The sequence below is a fragment of the Saprolegnia parasitica genome (assembly GCF_000151545.1).
Source record: "Saprolegnia parasitica CBS 223.65 unplaced genomic scaffold supercont2.160, whole genome shotgun sequence".
NCBI classification, from domain to species: Eukaryota; Oomycota; class Saprolegniomycetes; order Saprolegniales; family Saprolegniaceae; genus Saprolegnia; species Saprolegnia parasitica.
Genome location: NW_012156554.1, coordinates 29,949 through 50,702, shown reverse-complemented (window position 1 = coordinate 50,702; position 20,754 = coordinate 29,949). Strand labels below are relative to the sequence as shown.

The 20,754-nt window shown below is 58.4% G+C and overlaps 9 protein-coding genes across 9 annotated transcripts in view; 2 read left to right on the top strand and 7 right to left on the bottom strand.

The window, feature by feature from the left end:
• Positions 1–372: 372 nt before the first annotated feature.
• Positions 373–996, bottom strand: SPRG_15310 (hypothetical protein; the record flags this gene model as incomplete). Its single annotated transcript, XM_012354417.1, has 2 exons — positions 373–417; positions 463–996. 2 exons carry the CDS (start codon positions 994–996, stop codon positions 373–375), a joined length of 579 nt encoding a protein of 192 aa, XP_012209807.1.
• A 1,168-nt stretch (positions 997–2,164) lies between these two features.
• On the top strand, positions 2,165–2,800 carry SPRG_15309 (hypothetical protein; the record flags this gene model as incomplete). The annotated part of the gene is made up of 2 exons (XM_012354416.1): positions 2,165–2,593; positions 2,627–2,800. 2 exons carry the CDS (start codon positions 2,165–2,167, stop codon positions 2,798–2,800), a joined length of 603 nt encoding a protein of 200 aa, XP_012209806.1.
• Positions 2,801–3,181: 381 nt separating this feature from the next.
• Positions 3,182–3,814, bottom strand: SPRG_15308 (hypothetical protein; the record flags this gene model as incomplete). The annotated part of the gene is made up of 1 exon (XM_012354415.1): positions 3,182–3,814. One exon carries the CDS (start codon positions 3,812–3,814, stop codon positions 3,182–3,184), a length of 633 nt encoding a protein of 210 aa, XP_012209805.1.
• Positions 3,815–4,686: 872 nt separating this feature from the next.
• On the bottom strand, positions 4,687–5,022 carry SPRG_15307 (hypothetical protein; the record flags this gene model as incomplete). Its single annotated transcript, XM_012354414.1, has 1 exon — positions 4,687–5,022. The coding sequence occupies one exon, from the start codon at positions 5,020–5,022 to the stop codon at positions 4,687–4,689; it is 336 nt and encodes a 111-aa protein (XP_012209804.1).
• A 1,860-nt stretch (positions 5,023–6,882) lies between these two features.
• Positions 6,883–8,157, bottom strand: SPRG_15306 (CAMK protein kinase; the record flags this gene model as incomplete). The annotated part of the gene is made up of 1 exon (XM_012354413.1): positions 6,883–8,157. One exon carries the CDS (start codon positions 8,155–8,157, stop codon positions 6,883–6,885), a length of 1,275 nt encoding a protein of 424 aa, XP_012209803.1.
• Positions 8,158–9,121: 964 nt separating this feature from the next.
• SPRG_15305 (hypothetical protein) lies at positions 9,122–14,604 on the top strand (the record flags this gene model as incomplete). Its single annotated transcript, XM_012354412.1, has 1 exon — positions 9,122–14,604. The coding sequence occupies one exon, from the start codon at positions 9,122–9,124 to the stop codon at positions 14,414–14,416; it is 5,295 nt and encodes a 1,764-aa protein (XP_012209802.1). The 3' UTR covers positions 14,417–14,604.
• Positions 14,605–14,780: 176 nt separating this feature from the next.
• Positions 14,781–16,604, bottom strand: SPRG_15304 (hypothetical protein; the record flags this gene model as incomplete). Its single annotated transcript, XM_012354411.1, has 6 exons — positions 14,781–14,977; positions 15,030–15,462; positions 15,706–15,834; positions 15,897–16,037; positions 16,098–16,367; positions 16,428–16,604. 6 exons carry the CDS (start codon positions 16,602–16,604, stop codon positions 14,781–14,783), a joined length of 1,347 nt encoding a protein of 448 aa, XP_012209801.1.
• Positions 16,605–18,254: 1,650 nt separating this feature from the next.
• SPRG_15303 (hypothetical protein) lies at positions 18,255–19,814 on the bottom strand (the record flags this gene model as incomplete). Its single annotated transcript, XM_012354410.1, has 2 exons — positions 18,313–19,814; positions 18,255–18,271 (listed from the first exon to the last, which is right to left on the bottom strand). Exons 1-2 carry the CDS (start codon positions 19,793–19,795, stop codon positions 18,255–18,257), a joined length of 1,500 nt encoding a protein of 499 aa, XP_012209800.1. The 5' UTR covers positions 19,796–19,814.
• A 281-nt stretch (positions 19,815–20,095) lies between these two features.
• SPRG_21539 (hypothetical protein) overlaps positions 20,096–20,754 on the bottom strand; it is a gene marked incomplete at both ends in the record, with an annotated part of 1,001 nt that continues 342 nt past the window's right edge. Inside the window, one exon of the mRNA XM_012354418.1 lies at positions 20,096–20,728. Within this exon, the coding sequence (XP_012209808.1) occupies positions 20,096–20,728 (633 nt within the window). The remainder of the gene's footprint in view (positions 20,729–20,754) is intronic.

Below are 20,754 nucleotides of genomic sequence, written 5' to 3'. Positions count from 1 at the left end.
TTCAAACGTTATTAACACGCTGGATACCTTTGGTGGTCAAGAAACGTCGCCGTGACGCCGATTTCCAATGGCTCGATCGTCAATTTGGTCCAATTATACTGTGCAGAACGTCGAAAAGTGTGCGCCTTTCCAGCGTTCACAGCTTATCGATCCACGTCCCTATTGATCATCGCAAGAAAGCACACACAGCACACATTTATGGGCGACCGTGCAGCGTCGAGCCGCGCACGTGAGGTCGTATCTCAAGAGTCGAGCGGCTCCTTCAAACTTGATGCACCTGCCCAACAAGTGCTGCGACGTGGCAACTCCGAGAAGCCTACCGCAGCAATACTGTACTACGCGCGGCGAACGGCTCTACTTTCAAACACATTATTACAGTCGCACGACTTTTCGCCGAAAGCGAGCGCCCGGCGTCGACTGCAACCAGAGCATAACACTTGCGATACAGCCGAGCACCAGTACTTGGAGCGGCAGCGCGAGCGACCCCGTGTAGCCAAAGATGCCGGTGGAGACGAGGACAAAGGCGGCGATGGACGGCCCGACGCGGTGCATGAGCTCGAGGGCGGCCGCGATCGGCACCATGTACACGAGCACGAGACTCGATACCAGCGCGACGACGTCGAGGATGACTGTGAGTGGAGCGACCGGGAAGAGCGCCGCGTGCAGCGAGTTGAAGGCGGAGAAGACCAAGACGGCGCGGAGACCGAGCTGCGGGTGGTCACTGAGGAGTGCACCGAGGAGAGGTGCTAGCCGCGCCTCTGCGTGATGAACACCCAGTGCGTTCAGTGCTCCGAGCACGAGGACGCTCGCGTGAAGAGCTATAAAGTACTTGACGACGACACGGGGCTGGCCAACACCGAGGACGACGCCGGCGAGCAGCAGACAAGCGTGGTAGAGGTTGCGCAGCGGGCCAGCATCGGGCGCAACGACCGAGGTCGCGTTGACGTGGTAGGCGTGGAGGTCCACGCACGCGGTGCGAAGCGACGTCCAGTCCATGGACACTCTGGCGACTGGCGGCGACGGTCCGAGTCCGGGTTGTGTGTCGGACAGGCGCCGTGGTCGCGTCTGATTGGCCGTTGTCTGTGTGAAATGCATGGGGACAACCGTATCCGGATACACTTGATAGTTTCACGAGTTTGCCCTTGCCGTTGGCGACGCGGCTGCGACGAGAGCAGCCTCGCAACAGCTCCTCGCAACCGCACTGATGCGGGATCAAGCCCGTTTCTACACACGCATCGTCAAGAGTACCTAGTTGCTCAAGATCAACGTGCACAATATACGCATTGCTAGCTGGTCCACACGCTTCTTCGATCGACGGGCGTGATGAGCTTGACCATGCAGCATAGGAGCACCTCACGTCGTCCTTCGAAGCATGAACGGCCGGGACCCTGCGTCATATCAGCAGGTACCGGTATGTCCTCACAAGATCATGCAAGATCAAAGCCCTTGGATATTTTTAAACGCGGTCATTGCAGTCCACCGCGTATCGTGTGAAATGCGGTGCACAGGTTTATCATCAAGACACTGGTACATGTCGTTGCATTTAGTTTTATGTACGTTTATTGTCATCCTACCTTTGATCTCGCTAGTCGCGCTTCTCCGCCCGTTGGGTGCACTAGTCTTGGAACGAAAATGCGCCGGGAGGTCCAGCGTATCGGCGATCGCAAGTCCCATCGCGCTCACAACCCACGCGGCAACGACCTTCTCGACGTAGTGAGGTCGATAGACGCCGAGGAAGAGGTCAACCAGCGCCAGACTGCTGCAGACACTGTGGCGCTCCCACGGGGAGATGAGGTCGTTGATGGCGTCGATGAGTGCTTGGAGAGACTTTTTGGGGTAGTCGTTCAAGTAAGCAATGCAACCGCTGCGACAGGCGACCCAGTCCATGTCTTGTGGCGATACTGCCGGTATTGTATGTGCGTGTGATGGTGCCGACCAGTTGTAAGCTCGCTCGATAGCTCGCTCGAGTCTAATTGGTGGGCTCATCATGTGTGAAATGCAAGTGCAAAGTACGTGTGAAACACAACCTATAGTAAAAAAGGATGTACAGGTCGTAGTTCACCAATCCCACTTAAAAAACACGTCGTGTGAAGAAAAGTGCAACATCAGCAGCATTCTCAACTTGGCGTCATCGAGCTAGGAGCACCGCCAGTAGTTCGCCAGTATGGATGCCTGGGAAGCCTTTGATGGCGCTTGCGCCGAGCACGTCCGGTTCTACCTTGCCCACCTGGACACACTCCAGTCCTACCTTCCAGATATGAAGGCGCCTGACGATGCCACAAGGTGCTACGGGACAGGCGCGATGCTGCTGCTCGTCGCCCTCGTTGTCGGCGTCTACCGCCCGCGACTCGTCCACGACATGCTGGCCCTCCCGGCTACACTGTTGTGTCTCTGCTTTGCCCATGCATTTGAGATGCCAGCGCAGTACGAAGTACTGTTGGCACCACTTCTTGGCGCGTTCTTGGCCGAGCACCCCCGCGTCAGCTTCTACGGCCTCATGCTGCACGCGGACGTGGTGACAACGCTCTATCTTTTGCCAGCGTGGACGACGCCCGCAAAGATCGCGACTGCCGTGGCCAAAGCGTTGGTCTTCGTGGGTATTCAATTTGCGGCTGGTATTTTCGAGGTGGCCGAAATGCTGGCATCGGCCGTCATCACCGCGGGCCTCGCCATGATGAGTGTGCACTTTGGCTGCGTAGGCACCGTGCCAACGCCTCTTGCTCAAGCTGTTGGATGTGGCGTCTTTGGTCTCGTACTGCGCCGCCAGCACCAAGCGGGGCGTCTCAAACTTTCTTATTAAGGAATCCCAACAAACTCGCGTTTTATCTCACAAGTCTACGACGACTCGTCTATCCGGCGAGAGAAGAAGAAGAAGAAAAGGAAGGTGATTGCAATCGTCTCGAATTGTGCGAGTCTTGTCAACACAAGGATGGTCCAAGTACAGAAGCCCGCGTACAATTATGTACTAGTACTACGTACGACCTCGAGTGAGCTATCACTCGGCGAGTGGGGTCCCCCACGGGATATGGATCATCTCCGCAGCTCACTTTAACGATCAAGTGCTGGTGCCAACTCCCATGCAGTATTCAGGCGTGATGTATGCGACGTCTTGGAGTTTGTTTTCGCTCACTGGAATCATGAAAGACGATGCGTTCATGCTATATACTAGTCGACGGCTATGCTAGATGGATTGCGTGGCAATGCCGCGGAACTCACGCACTAGCGGCCCGAACCCACCGACAAGGATGAGGACGCGTACAATCTTGGGCTCAAAGCAAACAGCGATGCTTGTTAGGATGAGACCGGCCCCGATCAGCGCCGACGCCGACTCCTGCAGATACAACCGGATAGACTCGATGGAAAAGACCGTCATCCACACAAGGCCGGCCCCGCACACGAGCGCAGTCGCGTCCTGGCGCGTTGTCGACCACGACGATGGCAGAAGACCAAACACGATACGTGCGTATACAGCGCAGAAGAAGACGTAGAGCCCGATACGCATGTGGGTCGCAATGTACGCAGCCAGGAGAGGACTCAAAAGCGCATCAAACTCCGCCGGGACGCCAAGTGCGCCTGCGAGCGCAAGGCTCATCGGGGTCACAAAGACAGCAAGTAGAATCGCTTCCAGCTCTGCAGGGCAGAAAATGCCGATGAGGAGACCGAGTGGGACCAGACTGCCTGTGACGACGAGCCACTGCCATGAGACGGCGTCCGAGGCGTGAAGGGCTCGAAAGGCGTCGGCAAGCTTGATTAGGCTCGTGTTGACGCGGATGAAGTGAGCCAAATACGAGCTCCGGAAGGCGACCCAGCCCATGCTCCTGTGTGCGAAATCGTGTCGATATGATTGTGCGCAGACCAGTGAACTCGCATGTGATTGGCTATTTAATGTGTGAAATGCGTGTAAAACTAATGTGTGAAGTGCGTTTTACTCACACATCAAGTATCTTCCACCATGCACACCCTACACTGATGCCCACGAGCGTAAAATAGGTGTACAAAGTGGGAAATCCTGTAAAGGTTGACAAGGGCCGCCAGCATGGACGCCTCTGGAAGCAACTACAGTATAGCGTCCAAACAGGATGATTGCAGATTGCAGCTCCAGGATTGCGGCACTTTCGTTCAGGCCTCCTTTCCCTAGATGACCAACCCACGCGGTCGTCGAATCGCAGGCGTGACGAGGCGTGATCGACATTTTATTTCGCGCCAATCGACCACTTTGACGGTCGCAACACGTTTCTGAGTCGATGGGTCGAAGAGCACTCCAAATAACGCTAAACGCGTCGTAGCGTCGGCCTCTACATATTGATTTTAAAGTTCCAAGAGTATAACGTTGATGTGGACACGTGACACCAACGTGGACCGCCCGGTCGAATCTGAGTTGCCGTGGTCCAAGGCAATGTACCACGCTTCTCTTGTTCGTTTTTCCCCAAGTTGATGCACTAAGACACTTTTGTTTTTGAGCTGACCCGCGCGCTACTAACACGCGATTACTACAGATGATTACGTCTCGGTCCAATGCTCCCCAATGTGCTCGTTGAATGGCACTCGAGTCGCTCGGTGTGCTTGGCCCAAATTCCCCACACTTGTCCTCTTTCTAGCATTTATATCGCCATCCAACCGCCCGGTTTCATGCGTATCGTGCTCGATGGAAGCTTTGGAGAGGCGCCATAAATAGGATTTGAGCGATTAAATAGAGTGCAGACTACACACTTGGATGGACGCGAGCTCGCGAAGCAGGTGGTCTCGCGTCGCCGTCGCTTCGGGGCTCTGCCACAACGGCTCGATCTCTTCGACTGGTTCGCTCAGCAGATCGGTGATCTCGTCCCAAAAGTCCATCGAGTACTTTGGCGGCGCCAGTGGATACTGGTTGTCTTGGGTCTCGACGTGGTAGTGCGGGTTGGTAAACGCAGGCGGGCGGTGTACTTGGAGAAGCTGTGTCGCTGGCGGTGTTACCTTGCGGTAAACGTGCAGTTTGGACCGCACGTAGACGCCGCTCGAGATGCTCGTGTTGGCGCGGGTCATCGTTTTGTAAAATGACATGTTGCCGAAATGGACACGCGACATGTGACAGGGCGCTTGAAGTTCAAAGTGAGCCTTTTCAACTTCAAGGTGCCAGTTTCGTCCAGCGTTTCTTGGATCTTTGCTGGTGGCAATCCAAAGCGTACGTGGTTCTGCTGCGTCAAACCAACGCTCGATTGCTCGTTGATCCCACGATCGAAGAACCCATATTCTTGGCACCAAATATAGCCCTCGTATGTGTTGCTGTCCGCAAGGACTAGCCACCTGACAGTTCCTACGTACGATACTAGTATGAGGCAAGACTTAAAAGGCGCACGACAGGCTTCGAACGCCACAGACACGTCGCGTCGTCAGCCACCGTGAAAGGTGGTTGGAATCCAGTAGACCATTCCATCTTATCGCCCTAGCGTCATGGTCCCACGGTGGCAGTTTCACTTGGCAGTTTCGTGTCCAAGAGGTGCATCATACCAGGCGGTACCAAACGCTCAAGCGCGAAATGGTGGCAATGTGGCTGCAAACATCCCAGAGCAAGCACTGCATCACGTCCATCAATGGGTTGCAAGGATAGCGATCGGTGGCGTGTGAACCTCGCCGTCGACGCATGTGTGCGCCAGCATTAGACTGCTTGTAACGGCTGCGTTCAGGGGCCGTTTACTTGCCGTAAAGCAGGGTCTCCAAGCCAGCGACGGCGTTGTTTCGTATATCGCAATAGTAACAGCGGCCTTGGTGCAAAAACGTGCTGGTTTATTCCTTAGTGGTGCTGCGAGAGACAGAGGAAGACTAGGCGCGGACGCTTGGGGACGCCACGCCATTGGTTTCTTTGCCGCTGATTGGCTAGAAGAAAATAGCGACTACTGCCAAAAGCAGTATGTCGCGGCAGGAGGCTGCGGGGACCAAGGCAGGGCGCAAAGCGTAGCCTCTGTCGAGTCAACTTGGTGAGAAGCAGAACATTCGTCGTTCCATGCTAACAATTTGCAGTAGCTCTTTCAAATACTGTACTAGTAGCTTCTTCAAGCGCAATTTCGATGATACAACGCCGGTGCGTCTCCGTCTCGTTCTTCAAGTGACGTCAGAAGCGCCGTTGTTGGCCAGCGTAGAACAATGCTAATTGTGGGAGTACAGGCGTGCGCTCTTCGACGACCTGAGGAGGTGTAAAGCTACTGCAACGTTCGTATATCTCAACTTCAAGTAGCAACGCATTTTCTTCTGCGTGAAACCTGAAGCAGCTCAATGGACGCGTCAACGGCACGTCCAGTCGCCCGTCTTCCTCCCGCTTTGTAAATCGCACGCATCCATAGCCTGTGTCAACAAAACCTCGGTATAGTGTTTTAAAGATGTGCATTTCATCAACATCCATGCTGGGAACGGCGCTGCAGCGTGATTAGCCGACGCTTCCTGGGCTTGGGTGGCACCATGACGGACCATTGGTGTTTTTAAAGTGCCAGCGAAAATGAAATAGACACTTTGAGCATCGTCGTACAGTCAACATGCCGACCGTGTCGATGTCAATTTCACAATTTGTCCCCCACGTGCGAGTTGGTTCATACCAGCGTACCAGGACGCCTCGGTTGCCGTGATGTACACTGGTGTAGACTGACGGTTTCATTAAAATACTCTGTAAATACATACCTCTCTCTATACATAAATGCACCTGCATCAACTAAATCAATCCATTTCGAGAGGTTTCCAGCTGGTGTCCGACAAGACAACCTTTCTTCATCTCTCAACGGCGCGTGTAAAGACAAGACATTCATTCCATTACAATAGTTTACATGATTTCTTAGTCTACACGGTTCTCGTCATACACACAGGGGTAGCCTTCGATCGGCTACGCATCTCATTGACGTGCATCGTTGGTGCCTTCTATCGGCAGCACACGTCCAGTTGTCGCAGCGAGGCGCGGTAGGCCTCGACTTGCCCGCCGAGCAGCGGCAAGTCCGTGGTGACGTCATCCAGGGCCGCGACCACGGCTGCGACGAGCCTATCCAGGTCCACGGCGGGTGTTACCTCGCAGGCCTCCAGAGCACGAACCACGCTCCGAACACGCTTGGCCACAGTCGGGTCACGCGCCATCGCTCCGCACTGGGCGAGGAAACCAGCGAGGCTTGTTGTTGTCGTTGTTGTCGTCGGTAATGGCGCTGCCGATTGCAGCCACGGGTGCTGCTTGAGCGCAACGATCGTCGGTCGAAACGACGGGTTGGGCTCCAAAATCGTGTTTAAAAAGTCTTGGGCGCACGGCGAAAGTACTGCGTTGGGGGGTAGCACAACACGACGACGGGGCGACGCATCAAAGGCCGGCATGCACCCCGTGAGGAGGTTGTAGGCAACGACACCGACGCTCCAGACGTCGATGCCTTGGCCGTAGACAGCTCCCGCTTCCATCTCGGGAGCCATGTACCCCGCCGAACCGCAGCGCCGCGTGAGGCCATGTCGGCCCGACGTGGCAAAGCCAAAGTCCCCGAGCTTCAACACGGCGCGCGTTGGGTCTGCGTCAGTCAAGAGAATGTTGTCGGGCTTGATGTCGCGGTGCACAATGTCGCGGTCGTGGCACGCAGCCACCGCGTCCATGAGCTGGTCGAGCAGCGATCGCACCACCGGCTCGGTCAGCCGACCGTGCGTGCACAAGAGATCGGCGAGCGTGCCACCGGGCACGAGCTCGAGCACAACGTCCATCTCGTCATCGTTCTCGGTCGTGTAGTGGTCGAGGATTTGGACAATGTGTCTTTCGCCTCGCAGCGCGCGCAAGGCGGCGACCTCGCACCGAAGGTCTTTGCGCTGGTACGCTTGGTTAGCGATCGGGACGCGGTGAAAACGCTTGACCGCAACGCTGGTGCGACTGGATTTGTGCGTCGCCAAGTAGAGGTCGCTCGAGCTGCCGTGGCCAAGACGACGGGAGGTGTCGAGCGCATACAGGTCGTCGAGCGGCGGCCAACGAAAGGCGTTCAAGAGGACGGGGGGTGGTGGGGCTCGAAGCGACGGCCCGAGCTGGAGCGCGAGCCACGGAGGCAGCGCGACGAACGAGGCCGCTGCTGTCGAGGTGGAGCGCGGAAGGAGTCGAAGGAGCGTCGTTGTGCTGTTAAATGGTAGAGTGACCACGACGTGGATTGTGAAAACGATGAAAAACAGTGGCCGTTGCATGTGTTGGGTGCGGCGCCCGATCAGACGACGCATGTCGTCTGCGGGGCAGCATACAAACTCGACAATATTCCTGCACCAACCTTGCTCGTTTTTTGGCCACGGTTCAAAGCCACGCAGCACTGCCGCGTGGAGAAGACGCTTGCAACTGCAACCGTCGTTCGCGGATGCCCAGCTGGCCGTACAGAACACAGCGACGAGCAAGCAGCAAAGATATCATCGTGGAAGACCACGCTCCGGTGCCGCAATAGCAGATGATTGGTGCTCGAGTCTTCAACATGAGAGTGGGAGTACCGACCGTGTTGCCAGACGATGACGAAAGAAACGTCGTCGATTGAATCCAGCGGATACACGATCGCCCGAAAACAGAATGGACTTGTCCTTGGCTCTAGTCAGCTTGGATTGGACAAAGACTCGACATGCGACGAGGGTTGCCCGTCTTTGACCAAACTATACACAGAGCCGCCTGTTTGGAGCAACTGGCTACTGCAGCAAGTAGCTCGGTATGGCGTCGCTCCACGATGCTGCAGTAGCTTACCGCGTGTGCCAAAGCGCATGTATGCTAGAAGATGCATTGGTTTATAGTAGCCTACGACCAAGCCAACGACGCTGACGTACCCGACAAGAGTAAAGACACGCACGTCGTCGGCTCTTTCGCATCCCAAAACCGCTAGCTTTGGTGGCGGGCAGTCGTATACCGTTCGATGAATCCCATGGATTGCTGTGATTCAAAATGCATGTCTTGAAAGCGTGGCCTCGGCGGGGGCTGCAAATGCTGAACCCACGATGGTATCAGGTGACGTCAACTGCTTTTGGGACAACAAGGGTAGTTCCTTGTTGGTTTCACTCCCTGCGTCAACCCGCCATCCTTGATGGGACAAACTGGGACCAACTTGGTTGCCCTTTCTGGAGCAGTTACGTGCCAAAACCGCTGGCGGGATTGTGCCCACTCTTCAACTCGTTTGCGATGGTCAATGCAGTAGCGCCGACCGTCAGCATCTTGCCAAACGCCCTCGTTCCTACGCAGCGAACCGGGCGCCAGGCTCTTGTCGCACTCGTCGGTCTCTGCTGGATCTGGCTTGGCCTCGCGGGAAGCGTCTGGTACATGTGGCTATTGACGCCGAGCTTCCGCAACGACCTTTGGTGGTCGTACTTTAACGCCACCGGCTACCAAGTGCTGCTCATCGACGTCATCAACGACTTGCTGTCGACAACGATCGAGCTCCCCGCCCTTGTCAACGTGGCGTCGGTGGCCATTTACCGCGACTACGCCGGTGCGGTGCTCCCGCCGTTGGCGCATCCGGTGTATGCAGCGCGCTTGGCGACGCATGGTTTGTCTTCTATTGCGTACGTGATACCGAACCTGCGCAACGTCTCGGCCACCGAGGCGCTATGGCTGCCCACGCAGTACTGCTACGTGGACTTTGCAAGGCGCTGGGAGCTCGCCCACACGGAGGCCCGCCAGCACCGATGCGCGGCGACCATGGCAACCAACGGTGCCGTGTTCTTGGAAGCTGTTTTGCGCAACCAAGACTGGAACGCGATTGCGCTCGCCGCCGGTGCTGGGTTTGCGCCCGCGATTGAGCGCGGGCTTCAAGCAACCGCTGACGGGCGCGCCTGGATGGCGGCGACAGCGACTGCCAACACGACGGTGATTGATGAAATCGCCTACTGGATACACCATGGTCTCCGAACCTACGAGCTGCAGTGGCAGACGTACAACCTGCCGGGCCTCGACCAACGGCTGGTGATTGAGAACGCGCTGAGCATCGAGCAGTCGGTGACGCTCAAGTCGTCGACGACGCGCCGGGGGCCGTGGACGACCATGAACCTCAATTTTTTCTTCATCAACGAGATCTACACGGTCGGCACCGCGTGCAACATGAGTCTCATTCGCAACACAACAAAGTACTTTACGAGCGACTACTGCATCTCATATACGACAACGGACCTCGAAGGCGCGCTCTTCTTATCGGACGACAATGGTAACTTTGTGGCCCAGACCAGTCTTAGCCACACGTTCATTGGGCCGTTCTTGTCGGTCGACATGTGGGTGCTCTCACCGCCCCCTCAACTCATTGCGCTCGTTGCAGCCATCACGTCGGCGCTCCATGACGCGCTAGAAACCAATTTGCAATTCGCGATTGGCGTTCAGAATCTTCGCGCCATGAGCTTGCAGCCACTGCCTCTGCCGTGGCGAACCGATGCGCTAGGCAACAACTACCTCTACTATGGCGGCAACCATATGTGCCTCGGCGGCACGGCACGAGGATACGTGCAAGCACCGTTCACGGCCGACGCGGCGTGCGAGCTCCAACCGCCGCTCACGATCAACGTGTTTCCTGAAGCGCTGCTCTACAGTCTTCTCGCATCATCATCCCATGGCGATGCCCAAAGCAACAGCTCAAGCATCAGCAGCACCGTCTGTGATCTTCAAGACGCCATGAGTTGCGCCAGCGACATCGACATCGCGACGGCCCTTTTACAGCGGTACCCGCTATCTGGCGGCTGGTCCCAGCTTGCTATCAACGCGTCGGCTGCCGTCGCAGCCCTCAATGTGAGCCTTATGCAGTACGCCTCCGACAATGACGCTGTCGAGTATTCGCTCCTGTGGCTTCCGATCCTCGAGCCGTCGTGGCGTTTCTACGGCCACGTGATGCTCTTTGACTGGGTCCGGGGCGTTCGGGAGGTTGTGGCGTTTGAGGGCGACGCCGCCACCTTGGTACTGATGTCAGACATGTACGACACGGCAACCACTGAGCCAAGCACAGCAACCCTGAGCCGAGCTTCGAGAGCGATCTACATCTTGCTCGTCTACTCGTCGGTGCTCCTTGGCCTCCTCGTCGTCGCCACCACATTGTATGCCGGTATGGCCAAGCTGCATTTTCTTGGAGTCAACTTGACCTATTTCCATCGGGTCGCAGGCTCGACGTGGCTCGGCCGCCCGCTCTTGTTTCTCCGCGGCGCCTCGGCGCTGATCCTTCTGGGCACGGCGCCAATTGGCGTCGCATCGGTGCACGGCACAGCCGCGTTGCATCTGCCGTCGCGCTCGATCTATGAAAGCATGCTGCTGGCGTGGGAAGCGCTGTGGATCACATATGTACTGCAAGAGCTCCTCCTCCCGTTCAGCGACAAGGGGATTCACAGCGCCGGCTACGTAAGCTCGGGTATCCTCTGGGTTGTCTATGTTGGTTTGGACAGTGCGTCGCCACTCTCTGTCGAGACTTTGCTGCAGCACGACTGTGTTGGCCTCGCTTACTGTCTTTCGTGCAGTAGCGTCCGCATCCAGCTCGGTAGCGTCGTCCGCGTCCTCTGGCTCTTCCTCCTCCAAGGCCTTGTCGTGCCGATTGCGTTGATGGCTGCCTATGGGCACCGACGCAAGCGTGGTCGGCGACAGTCGCGCGGCGTGCACGGCCTCATGCTCTCGGGCTCTGGCTTTGCCTTTCTCGCTACCCCGGACGAGGAGGACGCGCCATTCGATGCCATTGCGGGGCTCTTCTCGGGCCTCCTGCGTCTTACCTACAAGCGTCGGGATTATACATTCGACATCAAGCTCTGGACGATCGTTCGCGGACGGAAACAACGAGCGCGCAGTCACTCCAAGCTCGATGGCCCGAGTACGTCGACGATCCCGAAATTGGCACCGATTGCCCCCCGGCCGTGGTGGCTGGGGTGGGTCTACAGCTTGGGCGGCATGGCTTACATTGGTATCGCAATCGCGGGAAGTCTAAGTTACCTCCGGCTCTCCGAGTCGACGCTGACCAACGACTTGATCTGGGTCGGCTTTGACCTGCGGGGGGACCACCCGTTCTTGGCGACGTGGCTCTTGGAGGCGCTAGCGCTCGGCGCGGAGAATACCACCCGACCACTCCATACACTCAACGTCGCCGCGCCCTTCAATGCAACAGTAGCATCGACCATTTCGTTTGCGGACCACGATGGTGCCATGCTGCACTACTCGGAGCTGAATTCGGTCGCCGTCGCGATTCCGGCGCTGCGGTCGCTGCCAGCGAGTGAGATCCCTTGGGTCTTCACAGGCTACTGCTACGTCGACTTCAACCAGTCGTTTGGGGTCGCACACACAGCGGCGCGGCAGGCTCGCTGTGCATCGTATGCATCGAATGGGGCTGTGTACATGGAGTCGTTTCTGCGCAACGTCGTCTGGTCCGACTGGGTCAATTACTGGGGCGAAGCCTTCGAGACCAGTATCGCGACATCCCTCGTGTCGTCGGCCGCCGGCCTCGCCTTCTTGAACCGCCTCGGCGAGCCGTGGGCACCGATCGAGGACGAAGTCGACTACTGGAGGCGCCACGGCATCGCTTTCTATCAACTCCAGTGGCAAAACTTCAAGACCATTGGTCTCATCAACGCCTATTCAATCGTGAATGCCTACGGCGCCGCGTACCCGTTCACACTGCAGGCGACCGCGGGTGCCCTTCGCCTTGGCAAGCAGACCTCGTACAAGATGTACTGGGGACTCGCCAACGATCTAAGCGGCGTTCTCAACAACGGCACCGACCTCGGGGGCAAGAGCCTCGTCCGCGACACGGCCATGGCACGCAATGGGACGCTGACGAGCGTGTATCTGCAGACGGGCGTGCTCGCAAGCCCGCTCTCGGCCGGTCTCTCGGCCATCCAGTCCTTTCTCGGTCCGTTCGGGTCCATCGATATGCAGTATGTCCCTGTGCCCGTCGACGTCCGGCGCGCGGCGGGCGCCGCCATGGCGATCGTGCACGACCTCCGACTGGCGCATGGCGCGGCCTATGCAGCCTTGCCCCACCCGCTGTACCTCAACCCAGTGCCGTTTGCGTGGTTGCGGCCGACGTTTTTTGTGCTCGGTGGCTCGGTCCTCTGCGTACCGGACACATCGCCGCTCATCATCACGGGCGGGCTCCAGCCACTCTTTTCCTTCGAGAGCTCGTGCAGTGCCAACACGGGGCGCACGATCGCGTCGATTCCAAGCCAAGACCACCTCCTCTTTGCTGCCGCGTATGCGCATACGATCACGAACATCACGCATGTCTGCCTTCAGATGCGCACCCAAGCGTATGCTTGCGAGCCGATGCTTCGCAACACTCTGGCCTTTCTCTCGCAGGCCAACCTTTCGGCGCTCCATTCAACATGGGCGCCACGGCTTCTGGATGCGCTGACGCCGCTGCAGATTGAGCTCTTCCAAGTGGGCCGGCCGAAAGCATCGGCGCCGATGCAAATCTATCATTTGCCGCTCCTCGCGTCCCCGCCCTTTTCGTTTTTTGCCAACGTGCTGCTCTACGACTGGGTGCTCGGGAATCGCGAAGTCGTTCGGTTCACCGGCGATGTCACTGCCATCACGCTGATCGGGGACGGCCTGCGTCCGCGGGTGCAAGCCACAGACGCGTCGCAGCTCCCGACGGTCTTTGCACTCTACTCGCACCGGTCGGTGCAGTACGTGACGTACGTGATGATCGCACTCGCCGCGACGACGGCCCTGTACGCAGTCGTGAGCCGCGGTCACGTCGAGGGGCTCAACTTGCTCGAGCTCTCGCGCGTCGGCGGCATTGTCTGGGTCGGGCGGCCGCTCATTGCGCTTCGGAGCATCACGGCGCTCTGCCTCCTCTCAACGTCGCGCCTCGAGCTCGACTACGACGGCTACAACAGCGCGTTCTTGAGCCAGAACGCACCGTGGTACTCGGCCGGCATCGCTGCCAACGAAGTCACGTGGCTTGTCGGTATTGTCAACGACATTGCGATCGTCTTTACCCAAGATCTCACGATGCTCTACACGATCTACAACTCGCTGCTGGTCTTGCTTCTGGCGGCGTGCATTACGATCCTCCTTCCGATCGAGCCGACCGTCTCTGTGGCCCGCGCGTGTCACATCGAGTCGCTCGACTGGCAAGTGGTGTGCAATAGTGGCCAAGTGGCCGTGGGCGACTGGCGACGCCTCCTCTTCTTGATCGGGACCGTCTTTGGCTGCAACGGCGCGTGCTATTGGCTCGTCAAACTCGGCTGCCGACGACCGGTCGCTGTGTACGCCCGACCCTCGCTTTTACTGAGTGGCGGGGCCCGGTACCTTTTCGACCATGGGCCGTGGATGCACGAAGGCGTCTATTACATGGACCGCGCCTCGGCCGTCCTCAACGGGCTCCTCAGTCTTCGGTATCGCAGTGTGTTGTACATTTTTGACGTCAAGACATGGCGCCTGCACCGGATGACGTCGCCGACGCATTCGACCCCCGTGCCCCCCCGCCTCGCACGTGGCATTCCTCTCCTCGATGCTTGAGGAGTCTAGCGTTTCGCTGGCTTCCCCGCTCGAGTGGAAAATATTGTAGTATCTGATATATTGGTTCGCCACAAGTGCAAAGTGACACAGCTGCGAGATGATGCTCATGGCTATAGAAAGCAGTGGCGCAGCGAGGTTCGAAGCGCCAACTCGTCGAAAGAGGATCACATAATGTACTCGTACACTGGTAGCGTTTGACAATGTGGACGCAGGTGTGTCGTGCGATCGTGGCCAGCGTGCATCGGAATTTGTTGTGTTTTTGTTCCATATTTCTGGTGTCGCATCTCTACGCATCGTCTTTCATAAAAGGATGTACATACGAGATTAATTAATGAGAAATAGGGTGGATGTCGTTGGCATACTGCTATACCGAGGCCGTCGGTGTCGTCGTCTCGTTGGGCCGCAGCAGGTCGACGCAGAGACGCTCGATCACCTTCTTTCGGTGCTCGGTCCCGTCCGGCGCGTCGTATTTGGAGCGCAAAATGCTGTACAATTGGTTGCTTCGTTGGCTCTGCAGTGCGAGGCGCGCGGTGCCAAGCGTCTCGTCGAGCGCCGATGGCTCTAGACAGAACGAATTCAACTCCTGAACTTTTCAAAAAACACAAAAAACTACCCAGTGGTCGTAGCGGGTCTTCATAGAGCACGAAGAGCTTCTTCGTGGATGCCTGCGCCGCGTCGCGCTGCGTGTGCTGTAAGAGCGGCACGACACCGTCCGAGAGCGTTCGCTTGCGCTCGACGGGCGGCAATGGAGTCGTTGGCTCGGGTTCGAGAAGTGCAATCTCTGGCTGCACAACGAGCGAGCGCGACGACGCAATAAAGGTGAACGTGCCCTCGATGGCGCACGCCGCGTCATCGGGTGTCGGGTCGGAGAAGGCGACGTCACCGAGGAGCGACGACTGCGTCGATCGGTCGGTTGCCTGCGTGGCCCGCAAGCTCGGGCGCACCTTGACCGAGCGCTCGGCGCGGCTTAGCGTGAACTGAGGCGCTTCGCACGCAGCACAAATATAGTCGTCGCCGCGCACGCGGCAGCAGCGCCGGCAAAAGACCTATGTGGTTGCTTCCTTGATACATTGATACGACGTTGGAATTACCTCGACACAGTAGTCGCAGGTGCGGGAGCGTTGAAACAAACTTGAGAATTTGACACTGCACCGGTGGCAGTGCGCGCGCTTGGCTTTCATCGAAACTGCCGACACGGTTGGCGTCAGTCGTTCTTGGAGCTGCAGCACCTGTGGTTGATACCGTCGTGATGCGGAAATGTATTTCGTTCCAAGGAGCAAAAGTCGCACCTGGCTCACTTGGGACACGATGGTATTGGCCGCGAGAAACTGAGGTAGCGACCCATGGAGCTTTGCACAGAGCACATGGTGGTAGTCGAGCACACCCGGCGTGTCGGTCTCGATGAAGACATGTCCCGACTAGTCGTCGTCGTCGCAAATTATCAGCACTTGAAACTTTTCCAAGTTTCAAGCGAACGTACGCGGAAGAGCTCGGCGCGCACCAGGCCGTGCGAGCTTCGGAGCGACGGGCACGACGGCGATGGGATCGAGTGCAGCATGCGCAGCCAGCCGCGGCGCTCCTTGCCGCACACCTCGTCAAAATACACGAACGCATCTTGATACTACCATCATGTAATACCAATAAAGATCCACGCCATCCTCAGCAATTCGTTCGTTGGTACCTCGAGGACACAGTAGTCGCGCGGCGCGACGCCAACGAGCGGGCTCGCACACGCGACCCAGTGCAGGCCGACATAGTGCATGGGCTGCGTCTGCGAGCGGTCGACGAGCGTATACAGCGTCTGGCCGTTGACGAGGCCCAAGGCCTTTTGCTGAAGCAGTTGATCCAACTCAAAGTACGCGACGACGTCGTCGAGCCGGCAGCCGTGGAGCTGTGTCGAGGCAACGGCGCCCTGCACGCTCTTGTCGAGGCGATCGCGGCCACGGCAGATCTATCATAATCATTTCTTATTTCGGAGCGTCTTAGCAAACAGAAGAGGCCGTCGACGTACGCGGGCCGTGGCGCCAGTGGTCTTGCTCGTGCACACTTTGGTCGCTCGCGCGCGCTGCATGTGCAGCGCATTGAGAAGCGTGTCTTGGGACGAGGTTAGCGCGAGGTGGATGTAAGCCTCGCGCTGCGTCGCATGCAGTGGCGGGCAGTGGAAGAAGCGTGGCGGCACCGACGCCATAACTACTATTGACAATAATGCGTGCGACGGGTTGCAGGACGAGAAATGGGCATGTGGGTGGCGATCTTGGTGGTCGCGTCTGAGCAGGGCATTACCACAGAGCAGTACGGTGCACCACCTACCGCCACCTAGGAGCGCGCCAGAAACAGGCGGCGCTGTACTTTTCAAGGCAATTGACCCGATCGGCGATCCCCAATGGTTTGCTTGCGCTTTCGCGGGAACCCACACCAGCGTCGTGCGAGACGACGGCTCGGACACTTGGGTGAGAGGCCAGAGGACGAGATGGAAATATATCTGTGGAGGAATCATCTTGCTACGGTCGCGACGCGGTCGGAACCTGGTCGGGTGGTCGAGCTGCATACAGTCAGCGTGGTTTATGGATCGCGGCGTGTCACGGGTACGCTAGTAGGGTGGTGTGCGCCATGTCCAGTCGATGGCATCGAGTGTCGTGTGAAGGGCGTTATCGGCGGTCCATGGTCGACTGAAGCGAGGTGCTTTGAGGAGGAGACGGTACGGATGAGGACGAGACGCGACCACGATCACGCCACTATTTAGGAGAGTGGGACGCGCGGCAATCAAGCGCGAGACGACGACGTCTTCCTTCTCGGGACGTGGGACGCGCACAAGTAAGAATTTAATCGGTATTTTTCGGTATTTTCGGTATTTTTCGTTGAATTGGCATGCGACATGTGTACCGTAACGGAGCTCGGGTTGACGCTGGCTGCACCCTACTAATAGTAGTAGAATACTATTGTAGATATTGTCATCCCGATTGCAGTTTGGCACGATTGACTAGCAGATTGACTAGGGCCCTTTAAAATGCTGTCGAAACATATGCCGATGGTACCGACGACACTCGTCATAGAAAGACCTTTGATCGCCGCCGTGCCCCGTACGACGCAGTGGCTGTCCAGCCGTGGGTTGCAGGATTGGGTACAAAAGGAATCGTATCAAGTCAACAGTATCAAGTCGATCCTCGAGACCGCGGTTCGATCCTCACTGGTGGCCATCCCATCCATGTCGTTTTGAGCGCCATAAACGTGATAAAATGAACCATAAATTTATACACGTCATTACACAGTCGTCTCCTTCGCCAGTGCTTCCCACAGCGTCAGAACGTGCCGGAGGTATGACGCGCACGCGTCGTTTCCGAGCAGCCGAAGCAGCCAGTTGAACGGCCAGAGCCCTTCGGTGCGCATGGTCTGCATAAAGGCACCTGCGCTCGCGTTGCTAGCTGCATGTCGAGCGATCGCATCTCGCACCATCGTCTCGTCCTCATGCATCTTGGACGCATCAAACAAGCGCAAGAGATGCGCGAGCCACTCATGGAGGATGCCTTCGGCGCCCCGCGACGCGACCTTGTAGCCGAGGCTCAGCACAAACAAGAGTGCGTCCACGGGGTCCTCTGCATCGCGCAAGCAGTCGGCCGAGAGTCGGCGGTAGGCGGCCGCGTCCCCAAACCGGGCGGTCCAGACCACAATCGCTCGCAGCGAGCAAAGGTTGTGGTCCAAGAGGAACCGCAAGAACGGGCCGCGGGTCCTGCCCCGACGGACAGCGACGTGAACGACCTCGTCCGAGTGACACGCGCCTGGGTACGTTGCATACAAGTACAAGAGAACGTCGGGCATCGCGCTGCCGACATCGACAATGTCAGTGGCGGTCGGTGGCTGGACACGGGTCGCCCGCAACGTCGCCACGACATCGATACCGGCGCCCCGGGCCGCGTGCAGAAGCCACTGCATCGACACGGGCGAGGTCGCCGCCGCCACGACACATTCCGCGACACCGAGCCAGGACCCGTACCGACACGCCGCGTTGGCCCAGTCGCTGTCCATCGCGACGCGTTGCTGAAGGAGAAAGGCCACGCTCGCGGCCGCATTGGCGTGGCCGCAGACCGCTGCCTTGGTCTCGTCGTCAAATGCACTTTGGCGCCAGTGGTAGCCACGGGTTGAGAGGTAGGCCGCCATGTCGGCATGACCAAACGAGAGCGCGACGTGCACTGCGTTCTTCTTGGTTGACGTGTGCGACGGCACCAGCGACAGACTCGTGCAATAGTCATCGAGCAGCTGCAGAAGCGCCATGGACCCGTGGGGACCACACGCTTTGATGAAGAGCCACTCTACGAGGCCGGCACGCGCCGACAAGGCCGCGCGAAACACGATGTGGTACGTCTGCAAGAGATGCGCGACATAGTCGAGCGAGCCACTCTCGAGCGCGGATGCGAGCGTTTGTAGTGAGACGCGCCCGGGCACCGCCGCCTCCAGAATCTGCAGCGCCGCGAAGCTGCTAGCACTGTCGACGGCGAGGGCGTAGAAGCGCGCAGCGTGGGGCACCACGTGGGTCACCAGGTAGGCTAGCACGTCGACATGCCCTTGCGCGGCGACGCGGGCGATCGTGTGGGGAAAACAACCCTCCTGGCGATGCTCGTGCAGAAACATAACCATTTCGAGATGGCCGTTGATGGCCGCGCCGTTCATCGCGTTCGCGGAGCAGCGCTGGCCGTCGAGATGCATCTGCGTGGCCAGCGCCAGAAGGCCCATCGTGCACACAGTGTCCATCGTCGTCGCGTCCACCGCCGCCGCCCCCTGCTGCGTGTAGATGTACATGGCCGCGCTGGCGGCGCGGGTTTGAATCGCGCTCGCGAGAGCGTTGACCCAGTCGATCTTGGGCGCAAAGGCTTTCAGCAGCAAAAAGAGCTCGGGGGCATCGCGGGCCGCCACGCGCGCCTCGACCGTGGTCGTCCGCGAGCGGGGCACGCGGGTCGCGTCCAAGCTGTCCATGTTCGCCAGCAAGTGCTTGGCCAGATCCACATGGCCGTTGGCCAGTGCGCACGCAATGAGGTCGACCGAGAGTCGGCGACAGGCCAGTGCCCGAAGCACGATCTCAACATGGCCCATCGCGACAGCAAAGTGGATCGGCGCTGCAAACGCTTGCCGACCAATGTCACCCGTGTGTAAAAAGAGGTCGACGCAGTCCATGTCAAGAAGCGACGCGCGGGGCAGGAGGCGGCTCGGGTAGATGGTCGCTTCGTGCGCGAGCGGTCGCTGCTTGGTGCTGCGCGGATGCTCGCACGCGTGGCGGCGAAACGTAGCAACGTACGCGGCAACATCTTCATACAGGCCATCTTGGAAGCTCGTGATAATGGCTGCGAACGGCGCCGACGCGCGGAAGATGTCGACGAAGCTGGCCATCAGTGCTGCGAGCGATGCGGTACTAGTATCTGCCGAACCTCGATTCTGGAAGCTTGTCCGCATACGCGTTCATATTCGGATTTTGGAAGGGACCAATCAAACGGCGTCGTTTTTCGAAGCAAGAAAATGGTCCAATCACGTGCGTTTCTTTTTAGAAAGGCAAGTTCGCCGCTCGCTCGCAGCGCCCGCCCACGGGATGCAATGTACATGCAAGCCTGACCCGGTATGTATAGGATGCAACCCGCTTGGATATAGGAAGCCAATGGGACGTTTCTGTTTACTGCATGTACGAGGGTCGATCTAGCGGCGACGGTGGTACATCGGGCCTTCGCCGACGTTGCACATGCCGCTGGACGTGTTGGGTGCGTTGCGCTGGAGCTTGATGTAGCCGTTGTCGCCCCAGTTGGGCCCCCACGAGTTCTTGATCTTGTAGTACGCCGTGCCGTTCTCCGTGCCGTACGCGACCGCAAGCACAGCGTGGTCCGAGCGCTTGCCCGGGCACGACGTGACGACGCCGCCCTTGTAGAAGCGCCACGCGTCGTTGCCGGCCTCGACCGTCACGGCCGTCGGGCGCACTTGGAGCGACGCGACCAAGTTGGCCTCACCGTATGTGCGCACGGCGGTGCCAATCTTGAGCTGCTTCTTGGTCGGGCACGCCGACGACTTGCACTCGCCGTTGACCTTGGTCGTCCCGGATGTGTACGGGTAGTCGGCGGCGAGGCACATGGGCGTGCGCGCAAGCGTGTTCATGGCAGCGTTGGCACGGCCGCCATCACAGCCGCCACCGCTGCTGCTATCACAGCTCACGAGCTGCTGCACCGCGACGTCGACCTTCTCGCCCGTCGCGAGGCAGTGGGCAAATTCGGCCACGGCGACGGCCGCAAACGCGTAGCACGACCCGCACTTGCCTTGGTTGCGCACCTCCGGGAGGCACTTGTGGGTCGTCCAGTCCACCGACT